Source organism: Sorex araneus, chromosome 2 (assembly GCF_027595985.1).
Source record: "Sorex araneus isolate mSorAra2 chromosome 2, mSorAra2.pri, whole genome shotgun sequence".
NCBI classification, from domain to species: Eukaryota; Metazoa; Chordata; class Mammalia; order Eulipotyphla; family Soricidae; genus Sorex; species Sorex araneus.
This window is the reverse complement of record NC_073303.1, coordinates 34,678,607-34,702,044: the sequence shown is the minus strand read 5'-3', so window position 1 is coordinate 34,702,044 and position 23,438 is coordinate 34,678,607. Positions and strand designations below refer to the sequence as shown.

Genomic DNA, 23,438 nt, shown 5'->3' with positions numbered 1-23,438 from the left:
CCCGCCCTCCCCGCGTCGCGCTCGCTCCGCCGCGCCCCTGCACCGCAGCGCGCCATGAGCCGCCCCGCGCTGGACGGCGCGGACTGCCCGGACGCGGACCCCGGCGCGGGCTGCGCCCCGGAGGAAGAGGTGGGTGCGCGGCGGGGCACGCGGGCCCCCGCCCGGCCCTTCCCGCCGCTGCCCTTCACCGCCTAGGTCCGGCGGGTGGGCACTGTGTCCCCGTCCCTCCGGGCTCGGGCCGGGCCGGGCGTGCGCCCCGTGGGTCCCGTGGGTGCGTGCGGCGCGGGGGCCGCTGCCCCGTGCAGGGCCCGGACTCTTTCCATCCTGACCCCTAGCCCGTGACCTTGGGGGCCGGGGCGGGCCGCGCGGGGAGCCGGGCTGGGCCGGGGGGGCTCGGGCACCGGGTCCTGCCCCCGTCTGCGCTCCGCTTGCCCCGAGCCGCGCGCCCGCCCGGGAGCGCCCGCCACGTGCGCCCGGAGGAGCGGCCCAGCTGGGCGCCGGGTGCTGGGACGGGGGCGCACGTGGAGGGCGGGGCGGCCGGGTGGGAGCGGGGCGGTGGCCATCGGCGTGAAAACTAGGGGCGAAGAGGAAAGTTGTGGAAGGGGGCCAGCCTGCCCACCCGCTCCCCGCGGGTGCTGGCCTCTGTTGGGGGTCCGCGCCCCTTCCTGCCCCGCCCCTACATGCAGGGCCCAGGACCTGAGAGCCGCTTATTCTCCTTAAACTGCCTTCCCCTGGGCTCAGCAGCAGCCGCCGCCGCCTCTTGCCCTGCCCACCCGCCCGCCCGCCCAGCGGCCATACCAGAGTGGCGGTGAGTGGGGGTCCGCCCAGCAGCTTGGGGCTGCGGCCAGGCAGCGGCTCATAGTCGAGGCCCTGATCCCACTTTCCTTGGTGGTGGGGGGGTTTGAGGACCCAGAGATTGGAAAGGGGGCAGGAGCGCTGACGTCTGTCCAGCGTGGCGTAGGCACCTGAAGGCCTCGCCCTCCTTGGACGGTGGCTCCACACGGAATGCCTTTCTCCCCTGGAATCTGGGGAGCAGCCGTAGCTGGGGTGTGGCCTTGGCCTGGCGTCCTCTGGGCCCAAACTAGGGAAGGGGAGCCCGCAAGGGACTCAGGAGCACTGGTGCCAGGGTGCCCTCACACCCCCTCCGCTGTGAAGTGGCCCCCACACTGCCTCAGTTCTGAAGATGGCATTTTAGTCACTGTATTCTGAGTGAATCCTCAAGCCCTGGCGCTCCGTGGACTGTGCCCCTGTGGCCCTGCCCTCCATGGAGAGCCCCTCCGTGGCCTGAGCCCCCTGCGAACTGTCTTCTCAGTGGAATGTCTGACCTTCGTGGGGCGCAGAGGAACCTCTGGGAGTGTGTCCTGGATGCAGGAGGTCTGGGCGCATCTTTGACCAACGTCGTATTATACTAAGGGTCCTGGCGCTCTCAACCCTCCCTTCCCCCACCCCCGCATGCTCTGTTCAGATGGGTCACACGGGCCCTTTGGGGTTCTCTGAGAATGGTGGTTCGAGCCGGAGCTAGACTCCATCACTTTCACTTCTCCCGGGTGGCCCCGAGGCCTTTCCTTGGGCAGCTCTCTTCAGGGGTCGCTGTCTCGGGAGAGGTCTGCTGGCGTGGCTTCCTTTGTCGGGGGGTGGGGGGGGGTTTCTTATTAAGCTGCTTGGTGTACACCTGACTCCCTGCTTGCCTACCTACCGTGTGTGTGTGTGTGTGTGTGTGTGTGTGTGTGTGTGTGTGTGTGTGTTACACGTGTTAGGTGCAGACTAAGTGTTAGGTCCTTTTTCTGGACCAGGGCTTCGGGGATACAGGTGGGACTGAGCTGCACTGAGATGAAGGTGCATCGTCACAGGGCACGGCCACAGGCTCGGGAGTGGGGCCAAGACTGACGGAGGGGACGCTCCCAGGGCAGGGACTGACCTCTGCGGGAGCCGGGTTCACGGCAGGCCACGTGACTGGTTGGGGTCCCCACCAGGAGATTTTTCTGTCGGCGGCAGTATTGGGGCCATATTAGGAAGACCCTGAAGTCAGGAGCCGTGGGTGTGGGTGCCGGGTGGGGGCGGGGGCAGAACTGGCTTTTTTCCCCCACTAAGGACGGAGGTGTTAGGAGCTTCGGAAGTTCAGGGGACCAGTGAGGAGTGGCGTGTGCGCAGCCTCTGCCTGCCTAGGCCGGGATGTCTGGTTCCGGAGCCCCGGGGAGGGAACTCGGCACCCAGCGTGTGAGCCACACTCGGGTCAGGTTTGCTCTTGGAGCTGGAGCCCCCGTGAAGGACTCTGACCCCCGGAGTGTGAGCCCCGCCCGGGTCGGGCTTGCTGCTGGATCCGTAGCTAAGTCTTGCCTTACCTGGCGTTGTGGGTGGCTGGACAGTCACAGCCCCTCCGGGGAGGGAGACCACAGCTTGGAAATGTTGGGGCTGAAGAGAGAGAACAGCAGCAGGAAGGATGCTTGGCTTGCGTGCGTTTGAGGGGGCTCAGTCCCTGGCACCCTGAGCCCACTGGGAGTGATGCCTGAGCACAGAGCCAGGAGTCAGTCCTCAGCACAGCCAAGTGTGGCCCCAAAACAACAACAACAAAAATCTGGTGTCCTTATGCAGAGGAGATTAAGATTAAACTACAGGGGCTGGGGCCAGAGCACAGCGGGGAGGGCGTTTGCCTTGCAGGGGGCTGACCCGGGTTCATTCCCAGCATCCCATAGGGTCCCCTGAGCACCGCTAGGGGTGATTCCTGAGTGCAGAGCCAGGAGTAACCCCTGTGCATCGCCAGGTGTGACCCCCCAAAAACAAAGATTAAGCTACAGTTGTTATTCCTTGGGGGTCCCCTGAAGGGAGGGTGGTCTTGAAGTCGTGTGTATTGGGCGGGGCGTCTATTTAAGATTTTTGAGGTATAGCCTTTTATTAGGGGAAGTGGCGCACACTCAGGCTGACTCCTGCTCTGCGCCTGGGGGTCACTCCTGGTGGGGTTCGGAGACCCTGTGTAGTGCTAGGGATCGGACCCAGCCTGAGTTACGGCGACTTCATGTTGGCGTTAGCCTGTCCCTCTCCAAAGGCCACTGTTGAATGGCAGCTGGTTGCTTGGCCTGAGGGGCCTGACCTTGGCCGTCCTCCCTCCCCTTTGCTCATTCACTGCGGTGTGTGCACAGCCTGCTACCCCTCTGGGGTCTCTGCGGGGCGACCCAGCAGGCCAGGCCAGGGGGTGCACTCTGGGGGAGTGGAAAGGAGTTTGGGGGAGTCTGTTGTGCGGCTGGAGCACTTCCCCTTTTCTCTGCCATCAGCAGTATTCCCGGGGGCTGCCGGGTGGGCGGAGGGGCCTGGTGCTTCTGGCCTTGGACCAGAAATGGAGCCTGGGGGATTCTGGAGGGTCTGTGCTCAGACCCACACGGTGGGTTGTTGCCTGCTTGTTGCCTGCCGTGAGCGCCCCCCCCCCCCGACCGTCTGCCAGAGCACTGTGGGGTGGTTGCTTGTCGCCACTTTGTCATGAGGAAGCAGGTTCAGGGCGGACAGGCTCGGGCTCTTGTCCCCGGGTTTACTCCCGCTGAGGCTTGGGGGGCCTGCGTGGTGCCAGAGTGAGCCTGCAAGCAGGCCCCTTGACGTGCCGCTCCTTTGGTCCGTCTTTAATCGGTAGGTGCCCCCAGCCCGCCTTCCCGATCACTCTGGCAAGGTTCAGGGGTCCTCCGAGCTCTGCCTGGTGGGGCCTGGGGCTGTGTGCGTGCTCCTGAGCTGTCTCCTTGGTCTCCTAAATGACTTACTGATTAATTGATTCTTGGGCTCTCATTTTGGGTACTCAGGGCATTGTGCTGGGAACTTGCGCTTTTTGTTTTTTGTTTTTTTTTGGCTTTTTGGGTCACACCTGGCGATGCACAGAGGTTACTCCTGGCTCTGCACTCAGGAATTACTCCTGGCGGTGCTCAGGGGACCATATGGGATGCTGGGATTTGAACCTGGGTCGGCCGCGTGCAAGGCAAACGCCCTACCTGATGTGCTATCGCGCCAGCCCCTTGTTTTTTGTTTTTGGGTCACACAGGGCGATGCACAGGGGTTACTCCTGGCTCTGCACTCAGGAATTACTCCTGGTGGTGTTCGGGGACCATATGGGAGGGATGCTGCGATTCGAACCCGGGTTGGCTTGCGTGCAAGGCAAACTCCCTACCTGCTGTGTTTTGCTCCAGCCCCTTGTTTTTTCCTTTTTTTTTTTGTATTTTTGGGTACTCACAGGTGGTGCCGCGATTCGAACCAGGGTCAGCTGGAAGCAGCTGCAGCGAGGCGAGCCCCTTTCTTCCTTTGCGCTCTGACCACCCCGCAGTCTGCAGCCCCCCGCCCCCCACCCCGTCACTGTGGGCTGTGCTCTGCGGACGCTGGTGCTGGGAATTCAGTCCAGACCGTCACTTCTGTGTGTGTTGGGGATGGGGCCACACTCAGCTGTGCCCGAGGCTCATTCCTGGCTCCTGGGGTACTTGTGGGGTCCCAGAGCCAGGGGTCGGCCTTGTGCCTGGCAAGAGCCTCGCCCCGCACCCTCCTGCCCCGTTTCTGCTGCTCCTTCCCCCCTGCCTCCCCTTCCCTTTGTTGCTGGGGGTGTGCGGAGCCCTCTGAGGTTTGCATTCCTCTGCCCGTGCCTGTGCTTCTCGGGGCTCACAGTGCCCGCGGGCCGCGGTGCTCAGCCGTGGGCCTGCGTGCTGGGTGGCGCTGGGCCGTGCAGGCACAAACCTTCCTGAGCCCTTCCGCAGATATGGGAGGACCCCGGGGGTGACGTCTTCGTGTTTGTTTTTCTTTTGGGGCCACGCCCAGCTGTGCTCAGGGCTGATTCCTGGCCCGGTGCTTGTGGCTCAGCTGGGAACCGCCTGGGGGTGGGGGGTGGGCCTGGGGGTGGGGGGTGGGCCGGGATCCACCGGGGTCTGCTGTCTGCCAGGCAGACGCCTCCCTGCTGTGTGTCGCTCAGGCCCTGGCGTTGACCTCTTGGTGCTCAAGTTTGCCCTTAGTGGCTGCGCTGTCCTCTGGCGAGGGCAGCTGCTCGGCTCACTGCCCAGGGGCAGGGCCCCCAGCTGGCAGGGCTGGACTCCACCTTGCAGCTTACCTCCGTGCCCCCACCTGTGTCTGGACGGGGAAAGGGTGTGGGCTGCGGGAAAGCCTGGATGGTCACTTCCGACGCCTTTGTGCCTTGTTTGGGGACACTGAAGTGTCCAGATTGGTTCACTTTTCTTTTTTTCAAGTTTAAAAATTTTTAACTGTATCACCATGTGAAAAGTTACAAAGCTTTCAGGTTTAAGTCTCAGTCATACACTGATTAAACCCCCATCCCTTCACCAGAGCACATGTCCCACCACCAAGAACCCCAGGATACCTCCATCCCACCCCACCCCCTGTATGGCTGATGATTTTCACTTTACTCTCTCTTTACTTTGATTACATTCAATATTTCGATGGAAAACTCACTATTATTATTTGGAATTTTCCCCCCAACAATCAGACCTGCCGAAAAGGCATCATTTGAAAATTTGTTTTCCATTGCTGAGAATGAAGAGCATGTGAGGTTTTGGATTTCTGGTATTTTAGTAATTAAGTCAGAGAAATTTCTGCCAGAAGTTGCATCACTGCAAGCTCGTACCTCTGTTTAGTGGGCTCTATAAGAGGGCCGTGGCCACGCCGCCAGGGAAAGGAAAGGCCGAGAGAGGAAAACCTTCCCCCTCCTGGGGTGGCATGGGGCCGTAGCTTAGTTCACAGTCTAGAGGCATTTCTGCAAGAAGCCGCTGGGTGCGAAAGTAGCTACTGGGCCTCTGGGATCATGGTCGCACAGGAACGGAGGGGCTGTTTGTGTGCGGCCGCTCGGGGTCACATCTGGGCGGAGAGCGGCTGGTTCACTTTTCTTAATGGTGCTTGTGGCTTCTTGGGCACCAGTGAGGACACAGGGGCCTGTGTGTCTGGCCGGGGTGGGGGGTCACGGGAGCAGAGGTGGCTGGAAGTAGCCCCCAGCCCTGCACAGGGGCCTGTGGACCTGGAGGGCTTGGCCGGGCTGTGGGCTCAGTGTGGAGGGTTGGAGTGTTTGCTTTGGGTGGGGGCACAGCTGATGCGATGGTGACAGCTCCTGGCGTGTGTGGGCCTGTGTCTGTGAGTGTAAGTGAGCATGTGGCCATATGTGAGTGTATATGTGCATGTGTGGCCATATGTGAGTGTATATGAGCATGTGTGGCCATGTGTGCATGTGTGTGTGAGCATGTGTGACCAAGTGTGCATGTGTGTATTTGAGCATGTGTCGTTATATATGAGTGTATATGAGAATGTGTGCCCATGTCTGTGTGTGAGTATATATGAGTATGTGTAAGTGTAAGTGACTGTGTATGAGCATGTGTGAACATGAGTATGTGTGAACGTATATGAGAATGTGTGTAAATGAGCATGTGTGACCACGTGTGAGCGGTGTATGTGAGCATGTGTGACCATGTGTGTTTATGGGCATGTGTGACTGTATATGAGAATGTGTGATCGTGTCTGTGTGTAAGTGTATATGAGCATGAGCATGTATGAGTGTAAGTGTATGTGACCGTATGAGCATGTTAAACATATTAGTATGAGTGTATATGAGAATGTGGGGCCATGTGTGCATGTATGTGTGTATGTGAGCATGTGTGGCCATGTATATGTGAGTGAGCATGTATGACCATGTGTATGAACATGTGTGAGTGTGTATGAGCATGTGTGACCATGTGTGTGTATGAGCATGTTTGACCATGTTCATGTGTGTGTATGAGCATGTGTGAACATGTGCATGTTTGTATATGAGCAAGTGTGTGTGTATGAGCATGGGGTGTATGTGAATGTATGTGAGCATATATGACCATGTTTGCATGTGTGTGTGTGCCCAGAGAACTTGCACCCGGCTTTGGGCCCATTCAGCACTGGCCAGAGTCGCGTGTGAGTTCTAGGTCGTGGGAGAGGCCCTGCTCCAGGCAGGACCTGGCTCTGCCCGTGCTGGTGCCTCGCCTGTGAGCTGGTGGTTCTGTATCGTCCTGCCTGGGCCCCAGGGCCGAGGGCGACAGGCCAGCCTGAAGGGTGTCATTCAGGCCAGTGCTGAGCTGGGCCTCCGCTCCTGAGCCGCCCCCCGCCCAGCCCCGACTGACAGATCTGCTCTCACCGGCCCTGCTCAGGCCTTATAAGCTCAGGGCTGCTGGGGGCTGCATTCCAGCCTCGCAGGACCTGCTCTCTGCCCAGCACCACCCCCCCCCCCCCCGTCTCCTGGCGTGAGATCTGACGGGGTGGGAGGGTGGGGTGCGGGTGACGAGACATGGGGGTTTGTTTGGAAACCCCGGTACTGCCCTGGTAGAGACCCCCTGCTCTGTGGGTCTGGCTTCTGACACTTGATACACTCCTGCGCCTCAGGCTGTCCCCTCATCCCTGTCCTCCTTGCTCTTGACCCTTCACCCCCATCTCCTCACCCCTGCCTCCTTCGCCCCAAACCCCCCTCACCCCTCCCACTCACTCCTGACACCCTCAGGCTCACCCCACAACCTGCATACTCCACTCCCGCCCCCCTCACCCCTACCCCTCCTGTCTCCCCTCACTCCCACCCCCACACCCCTGCATTCCATGGGGTCCCCCAAACTCCACCAGGATCAATCTCTGCGAGCAGAGCCAGGAGTAAGCCCTGAGCAACACTGGGTGGGGGCCTGTGGGCCCTGGAGCTGGAGCAGGAGTGCGGTGGGCGGGGTCTGTTTCCTGCACTGGGAGCCCCGCTGCCCGCTGGTTCCCTCTGGCCTGTCCCCCTAGCTCTGCTGTCCTGAACAAGGGCCTGGGGGTGGGGGGGAGCCCAGGAGACTGAGCTGGTCTATCTGTCCGGCCCCTCACTTCACTCCCAGCAGAGCCCACGGCCACCCTGTGCCCAGCTCGTCCCCTGGGGGGGTGGATGGGAGGTGTCTGCGCGTGGCACTTTGGATGCTTGGACCCTCAGATATCGAGGTTGGGGTGAGGCGGGGCTGGGCCGAGCCCTGTCGCCCTGACCTGGTCTTCCTGGGAACTTGCGTTTCCGAGGCCCACGGGGAGGTGTGGTGGAGGGGCCTCTTAAGGGAGGATTTAAAATTAGCCCCAGGTGGGGCTGGAGTGATAGCATAGCCGGTAGGGCGTTTGCCTTGCCAACCCGGGTTCGATTCCCAGCATCTCATATGGTCTCCCGAGCACCGCCAGGAGTAACCCCTGTGCATCACTGGGTGTGACACAAAAAAAGCAAAAAAAAAAAAAAAATGAGCCTGAGGTGTGGCACCCATGGGTCCACTGAGGCTTGACCCTGGCTGCTCTCGCAGAAGAGGAGGGGACCAGTGACTCCATCCCCAGACCTGTTTTTTTTTTTTAATTTTTTTTTTCTTTTGGGGTCACACCCGGCAATGCACAGGGGTTACTCCTGGCTTTGCACTCAGGAATTACCCCTGGCGGTGCTCAGGGGACCGTATGGGATGCTGGGAATCGAGCCCGGGTCGGCCGCGTGCAAGGCAAACGCCCTACCCGCTGTGCTATCGCTCCAGCCCCCAGAGCTGTTTGTTTTTGCTTTATTTTTTTTACAGGGGGTTCTGTGCCCACCCCATGCGGGAGGGGTCACCGTGGCGGTGCTGGGGAGCACCCGGTGCCTGGGATGAGTCTGGACATCCCTCGGCAAAGCCTGTCTTCATCCTTTTTTGTTTCATCCTTGGGCCACGCCCAGCGGGGCTCCGGGCTCACTCCTGCTCTGTGCTCGGGGGTGCCTCCAGGTGGTGCTCCTAGGACCATGCAGGGTGTCAGACTCCAACCTGGGGCGCTTGTGTGCTCCCGCACGTGCCTCCCCAGTGGTGGGGGTGCTTGTTCGGCCCCACCTTCAAGGGGGTGACCAAGTGTTGGCTCCCCAAAGCTGGCATCACTTCTTCTAGCTTAGCCGGGTTTGGGGACGGCTTGAGTTTTTTTTTTTTTTTTTTTGCTTTTGGAGGGCTGGAGCAATAGCACAGTGGTAGGGCGTTCGCCTTTCACGCGGCCGACCCATGTTCGATTCCTCTGCCCCCCTCGCAGAGCCTGGCAAGCTACCCGTGGCGTATTGGATATGCCAAAAACAGACGTTACTGGTGCCCACTTGAACAAATAGATGAGCAACGGGATGACAGAGACAGTTTGCTTTTGGGGCCACATTCGGCAGTGCTCAGGGGACCATAAGGGATGCTGGGCGTTGAGCCCTGTCAGACTCATGCAAGGCGAGCACCCCACCCTCGGGTGTGTTTCTCCACAGGTGCTGGGGCTGGAGACGGCTCCAGGAGCTGAGAACGAGCTTTCCTGTGGGGGTCCCAGGGTTGATATCTGGCATCACCTGGTCCCCTGAGCACCACCGACCATGGCCCAGAACAAATGGAAATTTTATTTATTTTTCTGTTGGAGAGGGTCGGGCTACACCCGGCAGAGTTCAGGGCTTACTCCTGGCTCTGCGCCCAGAGGTCACTTCTGACAGGCTCGGGGGACCGTGCAGGGGCCAGGGATGGAACGGACACTGTCGCTCCAGCCCTAAGAAGTGAACTTTCACAATGAAGAAAGGAGGGGTGCGGGAGGTAGGACAGCAGGTGACACTGGGGGAAGCTGTGTCAGACACTCCATCAGTCTGTTCCTCGGGAAGGAGGAGCCTGTTTCTCCCCTTGGGGGGACGGGGAGTGGGTGGAGGCGTGTGCGGGCGTGCGCGGAGCCTTGCTAGCTGCGCTGCCCTCTGCCATCAGCCCCAGCTGTGTTTTCTTTTTCTGGGGTGGGGGTGAGGATTGGGCTAGATGCCCAGTGCTCCGGACGGACTCCTGGCTCTGTGCTCAGGGGCTACTCCAGGTGGAAGTTTCCAGTGCTGCCCCGGTTGGCCGCGTGCCACAGGCCCTGTGCCCTCTGCCCCCACAGTATGTTTCAGTGGTTCTGACCTTGACACCCTGTCTGAGCCTCGGGCCTGTCAGCCGGTTACTGGAGCAGTGGGTGCTGTCGATGGCGCACCCTGCCTCCCCCGTGAGGGACACGCTTTGGCCACGTGGCCTCGCCCACTGGCCAGCTCTGGCCACCTGCTGTCTGACCTGACTTTGCCACTAAGGACCAGCTTGTGGCTGCCTTGAGTCTGGGGTCTCCCCGTTCTTCAGTCCCTGGCCTGTGTCCCAGCCTTGGGGAACAGCCGGGAACAGCTCTGTGCCGGGCAGGGTCCAGTGCAAGGCCAGAGGTGGCAGGGGGGTGGCGGGCGGTCTCCGGTATCCCGTAGGGGCCCTCGAGTCTCCCCGAGGTGGTCCCCGAGTGCAGAGCCGGGAGCAGCCCTGGGCCCCGGCAGAGTGCCTCGCGCCCCCTCCCCGCCCCCGACCGCCTCAGGAGCAGGCGGGGTGGACAGGGCCGTGGAGCCGGTTGGAAGTGTCTCCAGGGACAGCAGCCACTGCGTTTCCTGTCCACTGACTCCTTCCCCCAGGCCCAGCCGAGGCTCTGACCAGCTTCTGGGAATCTTTCACTGCACCAAAAAATAGGTTTTTGCTGTGTATTTGGTCTTTTTTTGGGGGGGAGGGGGTCACACCCGGAGATGCACAGGGGCTACTCCTGGCTCTGCACTCAGGAATCACTCCTGGCGGTGCTCAGGGGACCGTATGGGATGCTGGGAATCGAACCCGGGTCAGCCGCATGCAAGGCAAATGCCCTCCCTGCTGTGCTATCGCTCCAGCTCTTTGCTGCGTAGTTGGGGGAGAGATGTGGCTTCTTCATCTCAGAGAGGCGGGACTGAAGGCGGGTCTGACTTCACCTGGGGGCTGAAGCTTGCTCTGGCGCTGGCCAGACGGAGCCTGGACTGAGGGAAGAGCCAGACGAGCTTGGAAGGGTTCCATGGTGGCCCTGTGTGCAGGCCGCAGTACCCGAAGCCCCTCCCCGGGCCCTGAGGAGTCCAGTCCCCTCCCCCGGCCCTGTCCTCCCGGCCTGGCCCTGCCCTGGCCCGACCCCCGCACTCTCTGTCCCAGGTGCGGACGCTGTTTGTCAGCGGCCTCCCCGTGGACATCAAGCCCAGGGAGCTCTACCTGCTCTTCAGGCCCTTCAAGGTGAGTGAGGGCCCGGGCGGGCCGGGGGTCGGGGTGGGCCGAGTCGGGACGCAGGACCCCAGAGGACGCTCACGTCTGTTCCGGTTCCCGTCCCGGTGTCCGAGCCCGTCGCAGCGGGCTGCCAGGAGCGGCGCTGGTCTGGCCGTGGAGACGGAGGGGCGCTCCGTAGTCACATCTCCCAGTTTCCATTTGTCCCGGCACGTGGGCCTCCAGGTGCCCCTGCGCAGGGGTGCGGCTGACGGGGCCCCTCTCTCTGCAGGGCTACGAAGGCTCCCTCATCAAGTTCATCTCCAGACAGGTAACGTCCTCCCCGCCCGGCGCTGACCCCGAGACTCGGGGCTTGGCCTCTCCTTCGCGGGGGGGCACTTTGCGGCTGCCCAGGGGACAGTGTCCCTTGTAGTCTGAGGCCGTCGTCCGTTCAGAGGGTGGCCGGAACCACAAGGGGAACATCAAGGAAATGAAATCTCTGCCACCGCATCTGCCCCAGCCCCTGGCGCTGTCTCTTCCCACCCCCGGGGTCGTTTGCTGGGGTTTGGGCTTGGGGCCAGTGCTCCTGGCTCTGCACTCAGGAGTGACCGGGGGGCTCGGGGGTCAGTGGGATGCTGGGCTCATGGCCAGGTTGGCTGCGGGCGAGGCTGCAGCCCTCCTGCCGCCCTCTCGCTCTGCCGTGAGGCCCCTTGCTCACGCTGCCGTGGGTGGGATCCTCATCCTCAGCTGTGCGTGCAAAGACCCTTCTCTCCCGGTTGAATCTGGGGTGTGGGCGGGAGTTGGGGGGTTTTTGCCCTTCTCTGTTGTAAACTCTGTCGAGCTCAGCAAGGGGCCTGGGTGCCGGCCTGGGCCGTGGGCCGGACAGGAGGTCTCTCTCCCCCCAACCAGCCCATCGGCTTTGTGGTCTTCGACAGCCGGGTGCGAGCCGAAGTGGCCAAGGATGCCCTGAATGTGAGTAGAGTAGGCCGTGCCCTGGCCCACGGCCTCTCGGGGGTCCCTGTCCGCCCTGCAGAGCCGCCCCAGGCCAGACCCTGCGGGGGGCTCCCCGGGCCTCCCCGTCTGCTGGATTCTGCCGCTTGCCGGCCCGAGGCCCGGCCCCTGCAGGTGAGCAAGGCCCTTCGCTTCCTCTCAGGGCATCTGCTTCGATCCCGAGAACCCGCAGACCCTGAGGCTGGAGTTCGCCAAAGCCAATACCAAGATGGCCAAGAGCAAGCTGAGGGCCACACCCAACCCCAGCGGCACGCACCCTGCCCTCGCTGCACACGGCCCCACCCGAGACCCCTGTGAGTGGCAGCGGTGTGACATGGGACATCGGACAGGTGCCAGGCGGCGGGTGTCTGCTCACCAGCCCCTCTCCCCGGGGGCTTCTCTGTCTTGGCTGCATGACAGGGCCCCCTCCCCCCACTGCCTTCCAGTCCGGGTTTCTGCATCACCTGCTGCACTCACAGGGTGTGCGAGGATGGAGGGTGTGTGTGTGTGTGTGTGTGTGTGTGTGTGTGTGTGCATGTACAAGGCTCCTGTGTGTGCGTGTACAAGGCTCCTGTGTGTTCATTGTACAAGACTTCTGTGTGTGTGTGTTCAGTGTACAAGGCTCCTCTGTGTGTGTGTGCATGTGTGTGTGTGTATGCCACAGGGCTCCTGTGTATGTGTGTGTGCAGGGCTCCTGTGTGTGTGTGTGTGTGTGTGTGTGTACGTGTACATACGTACTGGGCTCCTGTGTTGTGGGTACGCGAGTGCACGTGGGCCCCTGCACACACAGTTCCTCTCTCGGGACTTCCCTGAATCGGCCTCTGCACCCCCAGCCCTGCGTCCTCACAGGCTCTCGTGTCTGTGCAGATGACCTGATCGGGGCCGCCCTGATGTCCGCGTCCCCCTACACCTGGACCCCCTATCACCTGTACACCACAGAGCTGGCCCCCGCCATCCCCCACGCGGCGTTTCCCTGCCCAGCGGGCACTGCTGCCACCACTGCTGCCCTGCACGCACAGGTGAGCTCCGACTCTGTTGTCCCCCCATGCTGGCACCCCCTTTCTTGGAGTGGAAAGGGGCGCAGAGCTGTGGGGGGGACGCTTGGACTTGTGTGAGCTCACACCCCAGCCCTCTTGGCCTGAGGCCTCTCTGCAGGGGCTGCAGAAAAGCCCCCCAGCCGCTCCTGGGCCAGTGAGTCGAGGCGCCGGCATGCCGGACACCCTGCTGCTGTGCTTTTGCGTGTTCGCGCGCCAGGACACACTGTGTGAGGAGTGTCTCATGCTCGTGGGGAGTCACTGCTGTCCTCAGCAGGGGGGACGTGGGGGCTCTGGGGCTGCAGAGAGGCGGCTTGCACTGTGGGGGGCGGAGGGGAGTGAGGGTCTGGGTCTACGGTGGGCTCAGCCCCCTCGGCTCCTGGAACCCAGTGGCCCAGCCTTTGCCCGGGCAGGAAGGCTTCGATTCAGGGTGACTCCTGAGCCACCTTCTTCCCCAGCACTGGCTTCGCCTTGCCAGCGGGGGCTGCAGAACTAGCCTTGCCCCCACCCCTGCACACGCACATGCACATGCGCACACACGCACACGTGCACACACACGATGCACACACGGGTGAGAACAGCATCCCAGGCACCTAGAGGCGGCGTGTGGCCTCCTGGTCTGTCCTGCCAGGCCATGTGCAGGCTGGTTCACGGCCTGTAGTGCCCCTTTGTCATCTCTTCCCCTCCTTGGGCCCTTTGTATTTTGTTTTTATGCCCCACTTGGTGATGCTTGGGGCTTTACTCCTGGCCCTGTGCTCAGGGATCACTCCTGGTAGATACTGGGGACTCTGGGGTGCCAGGGATTGAGCCTGGGTCAGTCGATGCAAGGCCAGTGCCTTACCCCAGTGCTCTTTGGAGTTCGTGGAACTTAATATAACTTTTTTTTTTTTTTTGCTTTTTGGGTCACACCTGGCGATGCACAGGGGTTACTCCTGGCTCTGCACTCAGGAATCACTCCTGGCGGTGCTCGGGGGACCATATGGGATGCTGGGACTCGAACCCCAGTCGGCGACGTGCAAGGCAAATGCCCTGCCTGCTGTGCTATCGCTACAGCTCCGAACTTAATATAACAACATTTTCCAGAGTGCTTCACATTAGAGTTGATACACTTTTTTATATATATATATAAAGTTGTTCACAGTAGTTCATTACGGTTAATATTCAAACACCAATCCCACCACCATGTATCTTTGTACCAGCATAAGAGGCAAGTGTGTGAAGATTGTTGTACTTATCCTGGAGCCATTTAAGCCCTTGTGTGAGATGATAAGCATGTATGTAAAACCCAAACAAATACGTGCAACATTTGGTACTTCAGGGGGCTAGGGTATAAGAGGTCCAGGGTGTTCTATGTTGCTTTCTTCCGGGAGCTTTATTTCTGAGTCTCTGGATCATGGCTGTGGATGAGATTACATGGAGTCAGGGGCGGTTTGTGGGAGTGACTGCCAAGCTACTGGAAAAATGGGGAGCTGGGGGGAGGAGGCCCAGTCGTGTTCCAAGTGAACTTGGAGATCTCAGTCACGGGTCCCACATACCTGGGTTTTTCTGCAGGTTCCTCATAGGTGAGGCTTGTTCGAGCCTGTGGAGAGTGGCCTTGAGTATGGCAGCAGTTGGGTTCTGGAGGTTTTGGGCTGCCGGGGTTCTGCTGGGACCGGGAGGGAAACTTAACCCCCCCCCCCCCGAGTTGCCCCCGTGAAGATAGCCTGGTGTTGGGTCAGGACGAGTTGCTACACTGTTGATCTCTATTTGAAAGATTTTATTTCATTTTGATGTTTGGACCATATCAAACAGTACTCAGGGGTTACTCCTGGCTCAGTGCTCTGGGGACCATATGTGTTACCAGGGGTTGGACCCAGTTTGGCCACATGCAAGCCAGCATGTTACCTGCTGTACTGTGGCCCCCACCCCTCCTTGTACCCCGGACCCTGTGGGAAGCTGGCTGGGCCCTGCTGTCCCGGCGTGGGGTGGACAGTGATGTCTGGAGGTGACTGACCGGCCTGACGCTGCCATCGGGAGCCCCTGAGGCTCGCTCCTGATGCCGCCTCTCCTGCAGGTGCGCTGGTGCCCGGCCTCTGACAGTGCCCCGCCCGGGTGGAAGCTTCACCAGCTCTGCTAGTGCTGTGGTGAGTGCTGGCACAGCCCCGCCGCAGGCCTCTGCTCCCCTCTGGTCAGCTCACAGCCCCCTCCCCCCTCCCCTGCAGGTGCCTTCAGGTCACTCTGCCCAGTGCCTCCCCGGGAGAAACCACCAGCCCCCCGCCTCTGAGCTCTCCCACGAGGCCACTCCGGAGGGCTCCAGGGCCTGCTGGGCCGAGCCTGCCTTGGAGCCCACCTCACGGCTCATGGTGCCCCTGTGCCGGCATGTGTGTCGGCACAACCCTCGCCATGTGTGGCATTAGCATGACAGTCACCTTGTGTGTACATGAGTGCATGGTTCTCACCATGTGTCATCTGACAGCAGGTCCCACCTTCATCCCACCTTCATCCCGCACCCCTGCCCCCGGCCCCCTTCCCAGGGACGGGCTCTGCAGCTGGCAGCTGGCCCACCTGGTACTACCCCCGCCCCACCCCCCCCCCGCGCCAACTTGGCTGAGCACTGGCCAAGAGGTGTTTGCTTTTCATTCCCTCCTCCTAGGGGCCATGCTGACAGGAAGCCTCCTGTCCCTCACCCCGTCTTTTGCGCACCCTACCGTGATGTACCTCACCCCTGTCTGGTTCTTATTTCCAGACTTCGGAACCAACCAGAAAGCAAGCATTTTTTTGTACCCTGTGTAGCAAACTGTATGTGTATCCTGAAGGGTTTTTCATGTGCAGTTAATCAATTATTGAAGAGACCTCACTCCCCTGTCAGACAAGTTTAATGTTTCCCTTGCGGCATGAAGAAGAAAAGGGCTTCCGTCCCCTGGCAGTGAGCCTTTGCTGGAGCCAGAGGAGGGGAAACCCTGCAGTTTTCTCGGGCGAGTGTGTCAGCGCTTGTGCGTCCACGGCCCGGTGGCCGGCTGGGGGCTGCCGTCCCCGAGAGAATGTGTGGAAGTGGGTAATATCTGAAATGCAAAATAAAAAGCTCTCCAGAGGACCAGCACTTTGGGTTTTTGTTTGTTTCTCCAAAATTTTAAGTGTCAGGGCCAGCCAGACACTCTAGTAAGAAATCTGCTTCTCTCGGGAGGAAGGAAAGGCTCCCACGGCAGCGTTGGCGCCTGCGGCACCCGGCCCTGGCTCTCACGCCCGCGGGACCTCCCTGTCCTGGGTGCGCCCACCTTGTTCCTGCTGGCTGCGGTGCCCGACGCAGCACCCACTCCTGCAGAGCTGCCGAGGGAGGGCGGGTGCCCGAGGGGCAGGGGGCCGTCGTGCCCTGGGACCCGGCCTCGCCCGACCTCCCTGTGTCAGAAGTTGCTGGTGAATTATTCAGTGGGGGAAGCCGAGGCCGGGAAAGCTGCCCTCCCCGCCGCGGCCTGCACTCAGGCCTGGGAGTCAGGCTGCTCGGTGGGGCCTCCCTGGCCGCCTGTGAGGACTAGGAAGGCTCACTGCGACTGTCCCCCTGCTCTTGGTGTCGGGAGCACACCGGGCCGCACTAAGGGGTTACTCGCAGCAGTGATGGGGCAGGGACCCTGCGGGGGGTCAGGCCCACGGCCTCATGCAAGCCAAGAACTCTGCTGAGCCACACCTGTCCCTCCCTCTGAGTTTTCTGGAAGCCCCAGTTCTCTGCGGGGAGTGGAGTCCATTCTGATTCCCAGTGGCTGGAATGTTCCTTCTCACAGAGGGGGTTGGGGGTGCCCTGTAGTGCGGTGATACCTGCTGATAGGGCAGGCGGGGTGTCACTGCTACCAGGGTGTTGGGTCACACCTGACCGGTCCCTGGTCAGCCACATACAGGGCAGGAGCCTCACCCCTGCCCGTCTCCTCACCCAGTCCCTGGCACAGGGGTGATCTCGGCACTCCGCGTGCTGGCCTCAGATACGCAGCTGCCAGCCCAGGGCCCTTGCCGAAATGCCTCCCTGTGGCTGCTGGAGCCTCCCAGGGCTGGAGGGGCCTCAGCAGGGACCCCGACCCTCCACCTCTCCCTCGAGACTCTCCACCAGGCTCCTGTTCCTGAGCTTCCCACGAGGATGCTTTTCACGTGGAGGGGCTGCTGGCTGCGGTGTCCCAGAGAAGGGCGGAAGTGCCAGCAGGGGACCCTGCCGGAGAAGAGGAATGGGGGGAGACTGCTGGCCCCAGGAGGACGCCTCAGCCCTGGGCCCCTCCAGGCCCACCCACACCCGTCAGTGTAGACGGCCGTCCTGCCCCTCAGCTCTGGTTCCTGTGAGTGGGGGTAGAGGGTGACCAGGACCTAGGACCCCTGGAACCATGTCAGCATGGAGGGTTCCCTGAAGCAGAGGGAGGTGACGCGGTACCCTGAGGTCCAGGAGACAGTGGCTGAGGAGGCGCACCTGGAACCCAGCCCCTGTGGCACCCAGAGTCACGGCTCACCCCCCTCCTCCTGAGTTTGTGGGGTCAAGCTAGGTCATGCATGCAGAAGCCGCTGCTGAAGATCCAGAAGTTTCCTCTCCTGCCTTTCCCTGCTTCCTGCCTCAATAACTTGGCCGTAACGTGGCCTGATCACTGCTGCTTCGGGGGCTCCCGTGTGGGCCCCAGGGACGAAGGGGACCCCTCCACGGCCTCTCGTGTGTGTAGCTTCCGTCTGGCCTCCGCTGAGTGGAGCAGGTGGGTGAGTCGGGGCTGCGGAGCGCAGGGACCCTCCGCTTGGCAGAGCTGCATGTGCCCCCCTCCTTTTTTTTTCTTTTTTTTGGGGTCACAGCCAGCGATGCTCAGGGGTTACTCCTGGCTCTGCACTCAGGAATTACTCCTAGAAGTGCTCGGGGACCATATGGGATAACAGGGATTGAAACCCAGGTCGGCCTTGTGCAAGGCAAACGCCCTCCCCGCTGCTCCGGCCCCCGCCCCCTCCTTCCTACGGGGCTGAGCTGAAGCATCGCTCGGGACGAGGAATGGCCGCCACATTCCCCCCGGGCCAGGCGCTGGCTCCTTGGAGGCCTTGCCTCTCGGGCTCCCTTCTCGTGTGGGTCAGACCTGGAGCTCTAATCCATCACCAGGAACGCGTCTAACCCATGGCAGAGACTTGAGTTTCCTCACCCCATAGAGAGAAGCACCTTCTCCGCCCTCACCTTCTTCAGAGTGCCCGCGCTGATCTTTTTTTTTTTTTTTGCTTTTTGGGTCACACCCGGCGATGCATAGGGGTTACTCCTGGCTTATGTGCTCAGGAATCACTCCTGGCGGTGCTCAGGGGACCATATGGGATGCTGGGATTTGAACCTGGGTCGGCCGCGTGCAAGGCAAATGCGCTACCCGCTGTGCTATCGCTCCAGCCCCAGTGCCCGCGCTGATCCTAATGTGAGTTCCTCGGCTGCTTTTCCAGTGGCTCACTCCCCTCGGGTCTTTGTTTTGGGTCGAGGGGGTGCATGTGCCACACCGGCGGTGCTCAGGGATCACTCCTGGCAGTGCTCAAGGGACCATTTGGGGAGTGAACCCGGGCTGGGTGTGTGCGAGGCAAGCGCCCTGCCCGCTGTTCCGTTGCTCTGGGCATGGACAACTGTATTTAAATCTGTCCTCTCTGCAGCTGCCGGATGAATTCAACCCAAGTGCCAGTTTTGCGGGGCCGGAGCGATAGTACAGTGGGTAGGGCACTTGTCTTGCATGCGCCCAGCCCGGGTTCAATCCCCGGCATCCCATATGGTCCCCTGAGCATCACCAGGAGTGATTCCTGAGTGCAGAGCCAGGAGTAAGCCCTGAGCATTGCCAGATGTGATACCCAAAAACAGCCCCCCCCCAAAAAAAAAAAAGTTTTGCTATTAGAAGTTTCTAGGAGGTTCGATAGAGCACAACTTCTGAAAGTGCAGGATGCAACCTCTTACAGGTTTATGGCTAATGGAGGGGGAGGAGTGAAAAATTTGGCCACAGTAAAAGACATTTAAAATCAGCCACACTGGGTCAGGACGGGAGATAGAGATAGGAGCAGGTAAGGCGCTTGTGATCCCTGGATGCAGAGCCAGGACTGAGCCCTGAGCACCACCACGTGTGGCCCCAAACCCAAAACAACCCAACAGAAACAGCCGTGAGGGCCCTGGCTGCACTGCTGAGGCTGAGGACTGGTGCCACCCGGGGCCGCCTCGCTGGTCTTCTGGATGCTGGACCTAGACTGGCTTGAGCATGGAGGGTCTAGGAAGTGGGGTGTCTGTCACCTTTGTCCTCAAGGGGACAAGGGGACCTGGGGTGACTCAGCCCAGAGGGTTCACCCTGTGGCCCTGCAGATCCTCCCTGGGGTCTGTCCTGCTCCCCTAACTCCCGGGTTTACACCCAGGCTTCTAGTCGGTGCCACCGGCCCTTCTCCCCGGGGCTGGCGCGCGGTGCGCCCTCTCGTGGCCACAAGCCCAAAGTTCCTTCTCTTCCCGCGGGCACCTGTTACTTGGGTGGCGCCTTTGACCTGGCCAGTGTTGGGGAGCGGAATCAGCAGTCACTCACGAATCATAATTGGTGATTTGGGCAGGAGTCAGCTTGTCTTAAATTTCTTCACAGAAATGCAGCCACCGAGCACTGTAGGAACACCTCAGATTTATTACACTGTGGGCTTTTACTTACATTTTGGTCGTTGCATGTTAACATTTTTTTGTGTGCTTTTGTTTTGGCGCCACACTTGGTAATGCTCAGAGGTTGCTCTTGGCTCTGTACTCAGGACTCACTCCTAGCGGTGCTCAGGGGACCGAATGGGATGCTCAGGAGGGAACCTGGGTCGACCACGTGCAAGGCAAGGCCCTCCCCGTTGTACTGTCTCCAGCCTCAGGTTGCCAAATCTTTCCAGGCTCAATACCCGGCACCCTGAGCCCCCACTGAGTGATCCCTGAGTACAGAGCCAGGAGTGAGCCCTGAGCATTGCAGGGTGTGGCCCCAAACCCAGTGCCCCCGACTCCTCCCTCCCTCCCCGTGCGGGAGAAGCAGCAGCAGTGACGTTCTGCTTTGCCGACAGACGCTGGGCAGATGCCAGGCCGAGGTTATTAGTGGCTGGAGCAGAAATACAGCAGGCGGGCTCTTGCCTGGAACGCATCTAGCGGGGTCCACTCTCCGGCACCCCGACCCCTCACAGGCGTGATCCCTGCGTGCAGAGCCAGGGGTAAACCCTGAGCACTGCTGGGTGTGGCCTGCAAACCAGAAAGAGAAGAGAAGATTAATATTAGCTCTGGAGAAAGTTGAACACAGCCGGGTGTGGCCCAACCGCCCCTGCTCCCTGTTCCCAGCACCCATGCTGTGGGCCAGGGGCGGGTTCGGACGCTTGCCTTACATACAGCCCGGCCCTGGCTTGGTCCCCAGCCCGCATTGCTGTCTCCCAAGCCCTGCTGGGTGGGGCCCACAGCACCCCCGGCTCTCATTTTGCAACATATTCTTCCTAGTCTTTGCTTTGTACGCCAGGCCTGGGCACAGAAACCCACCCCGGTGTCCCACTCCTGTATCCCCGGCCTTGTTCTGCTTCGTACAGGTGCAGCTTTGGCCGGCCAAGAGTTCCCTGACCTGCCTTAATCATTCAGTTTATTTATTCAGACCCAGAGATGGACACGGGAACTTCCCACCCACGTGGGTGGCGCTATGACAGGTGCACATAGTAACACCCAGTACAGCGCCAGGGAGGGCATCTGCCCTGAGGGCAGCCAGCCTGGGTTTGATCTCCCCGTAGGGTTCTGAGCCCACCGGGAGTGATTCCTGCGTGCAGAGCCTGGAGTAACTGTGAGCACTGCTGGGTGTGGCCCCAAGACCGAGATAAATAAAGAGGGACTGGAACCATAGTACAGCAGGGAGGGCATTTGCCTTGCTCTGGGCTCTCCTGGGTGCTATCCCATAGCCCATATGGTCCTCCTGAGCCTGCCAGGAGTCATTCCTGAGTGCAGGCCCTGAGCGCCGCTGGCGGTGGCCCTGAAACCAAGATAAGTAATCATTTCATTCACTCCTGTGCGCCTGTGCTCGCAGTTCTGGCCTGCAGCAAACGTGAGGTATGCGCCTACTTGCTGTGTGCCCAGGGGCCACCAGGGGGCAGGGCTGGGCAGAAAAAAAAAACGGCCCCTTTGGGACTGAGCAGGGGAAGGATTGTGGTCACAGACTGCCGTGCTGAAGCCGGTTCCGGTTGTTTCCCAAGCCTGACTTCCCTCTGGGTTGCCAGTATGTAATTGTCTCCCACTGGGATACCATTGGCTTTTTTTTTTTCTTCCAGTTTTGGGCCACAGCTTGTGGTCTTCAGGGCCGACTCTGGACTCTGCTCAGGGAATGCTTAGCGGGCTCAGGGCCATAGGTGGTGCTGGTGGTCAAACCTTAGTCGGCAGTTTGCAAAGGCAAACAGCAAATGTGCTGTTCTGTCACTCTGGCCCCTCCTATGGATTTTTTTTTTTTTTATTTTTGGGTCACACCCAGCAATGCACAGGGGTTACTCCTGGCTTATGCACTCAGGAATTACTCCTGGCAGTGCTCGGGGGACCATATGGGATGCTGGGAATCGAACCCGGGTCGGCTGCATGCAAGGCAAACGCCCCACTCGTTGTGCTATTGCTCCAGCCCCATATGGATTTTTTTTTTGAGGGGGGGGAAATCGTATCCGGCAGTGCTCAGGGCTTACTCCTAGCTCTGCTCAGGAGTCATTCTTGGAGGTGCTCAGGGATTGAACATGCAAGCAAGCGCCCTACCCATTGTACTGCCTCTCCAGCCTCCTCACATAGATTCCCCCTCTGTGATGCCTGCTTTTCTATTTTTTATTTTTTTTAATTGTTCTCCGCACATAGATTTAAGACTCAGATTCCGATTCCCGGGGCTGCAGAACTAGCTCGGCGGGGTGGAATGTGTGCTTTGCATGCAAGAAGCCTGGGTTGGAAATCCTGGATTTGACTCCCAGCACCCCCTGGAGGGTCCCTCCGGCAGAGCCCTTCGTGTCCCCTTGTGTGTCCGGCCACAACCAGAACACAAAAGAGGGGCTGGAGTGAGGATGGCGGGTGAGGCCTGCATGCTCTGAGTGCAGCCAGCCTCGTTCCATCCCTGGCACTACGCACGTGGTCCCCTGAGCCTGCCGGAGTGAGCCCTGCGTGCAGAGCCGGGAGTGCACCCTGAGCACTGCTGGGCTTGGCCCCAGATAAAAACAAGATAGAGCACAAGCCTGGTCTTATTTGCGTGAGGCTTGAGATTCTATTGTAGCAAAAGAAAGAGGGAGCAGGGGACAGAGATAGCGAGGGGGGCAAGGGCAGGGTCTAGTGAGAAGCTTTAGCAGTCAGGGCTGGCAAAGGAGCTGAGCTTTTATATATTTTTTGAGATATACCTCCCTCCCTACCCCTCCTCCCTCACAACTTGGATTTGCTCACTGAGAAGACGAGAAACATGGGGCTGGAGTGATAGCACAGCGGGGAGGGCGTTTGCCTTGCATGCCACCGATCCAGATTCAATTCCCAGCATCCCATATGGTCCCCCGAGCACCGCCAGGAGTAATTCCTGAGTGCATGAGCCAGGAGTAACCCCTGTGCATTGCTGGGTGTGACCCAAAAAAGCAAAAAAAAAAAAAAAAGTGAGAAACGTGATTTTGGTGTTGTTTTTCTGCTTTTAGTTTTGGGGCCTCGCCTGGCAGTGCTCATGACTTACTCCAGGCTCTGTGCTCAGGGATCATTCCTGGAGGTGCTCAGGGGTCTGATCTGGTGCTTGGGTATGTGGTGCAGAGGATTTGAACCTGGGTTGATTGCGAGGAAGGGAAATGCCTTCACCCTGGAAGTCTGCCTCCAGCTCAGAGATGTGATTTGGGCATGAGGGAAGGAGTTGGGGGAACTTGGGCCCAAAGCTGAGACCTAACTGAGATGGGGAGGTACTTAGCACTGCGCCCCTAGGTGGTGGGTGGATGCTGGGTCCCGTCTTACCTTATCCAGAGATGTGTGTGACTGGGGGGTCTAGTCTCTGTTTAGGTGGCCCGGGCCGGGATGTGCTCAGCGGCACAGCCCTTACCGGGCCTGCATAAGACCCCAGGTTTGATCCCAACAGTGCAAAAGAAAGGCATGAGGGAACAGGGTGCCCTCTGCCCCATGCCCTCTGACCTCGATACCCTCACACGTCCTGAGCTCCATGGCTCGGTGTGGCTGCCTTGCATCTTTGACCGAGAGCATGGTCCCTGCTCTGTCACCTCGCCAGCGGGACCCTGAAAGCTCTGGGTGTGCATGAGCCATCAGCCTGCCACCCCCCGGCTGCTCTCCAGCCCCCCACAGCTGAGCCTGTGTGAGCCCACAAAAGGAGGGCGTGACCCAGCAAACACTGGGATCAAGGGCAAGAGTGTGCCCATGACAGGGAGTGTGACGCCGGCAAGCATGGGTGTCGTGTGGTGTGGGGTCTGGCAGCTCCAACACCGTCACTTGGTGCGAGCC

General features: G+C 60.3%; 1 protein-coding gene across 2 annotated transcripts; it reads left to right on the top strand.

Annotated features, from left to right (window-relative positions):
• On the top strand, positions 1-16,083 carry RBPMS2 (RNA binding protein, mRNA processing factor 2). Of its 2 annotated transcripts, none has more exons than XM_055127701.1 (8): positions 1-129; positions 10,950-11,027; positions 11,287-11,325; positions 11,904-11,966; positions 12,148-12,298; positions 12,852-13,003; positions 15,072-15,141; positions 15,651-16,083. In XM_055127701.1, the coding sequence occupies exons 1-7, from the start codon at positions 55-57 to the stop codon at positions 15,132-15,134; spliced, it is 621 nt and encodes a 206-aa protein (XP_054983676.1). In that variant the 5' UTR covers positions 1-54; the 3' UTR covers positions 15,135-15,141; positions 15,651-16,083. The 2 variants fall into 2 exon arrangements, with proteins under 2 accessions (XP_054983676.1, XP_054983677.1); XM_055127702.1 differs by lacking the exon at positions 15,651-16,083 and adding an exon at positions 15,220-15,606.
• Positions 16,084-23,438: the final 7,355 nt, after the last annotated feature.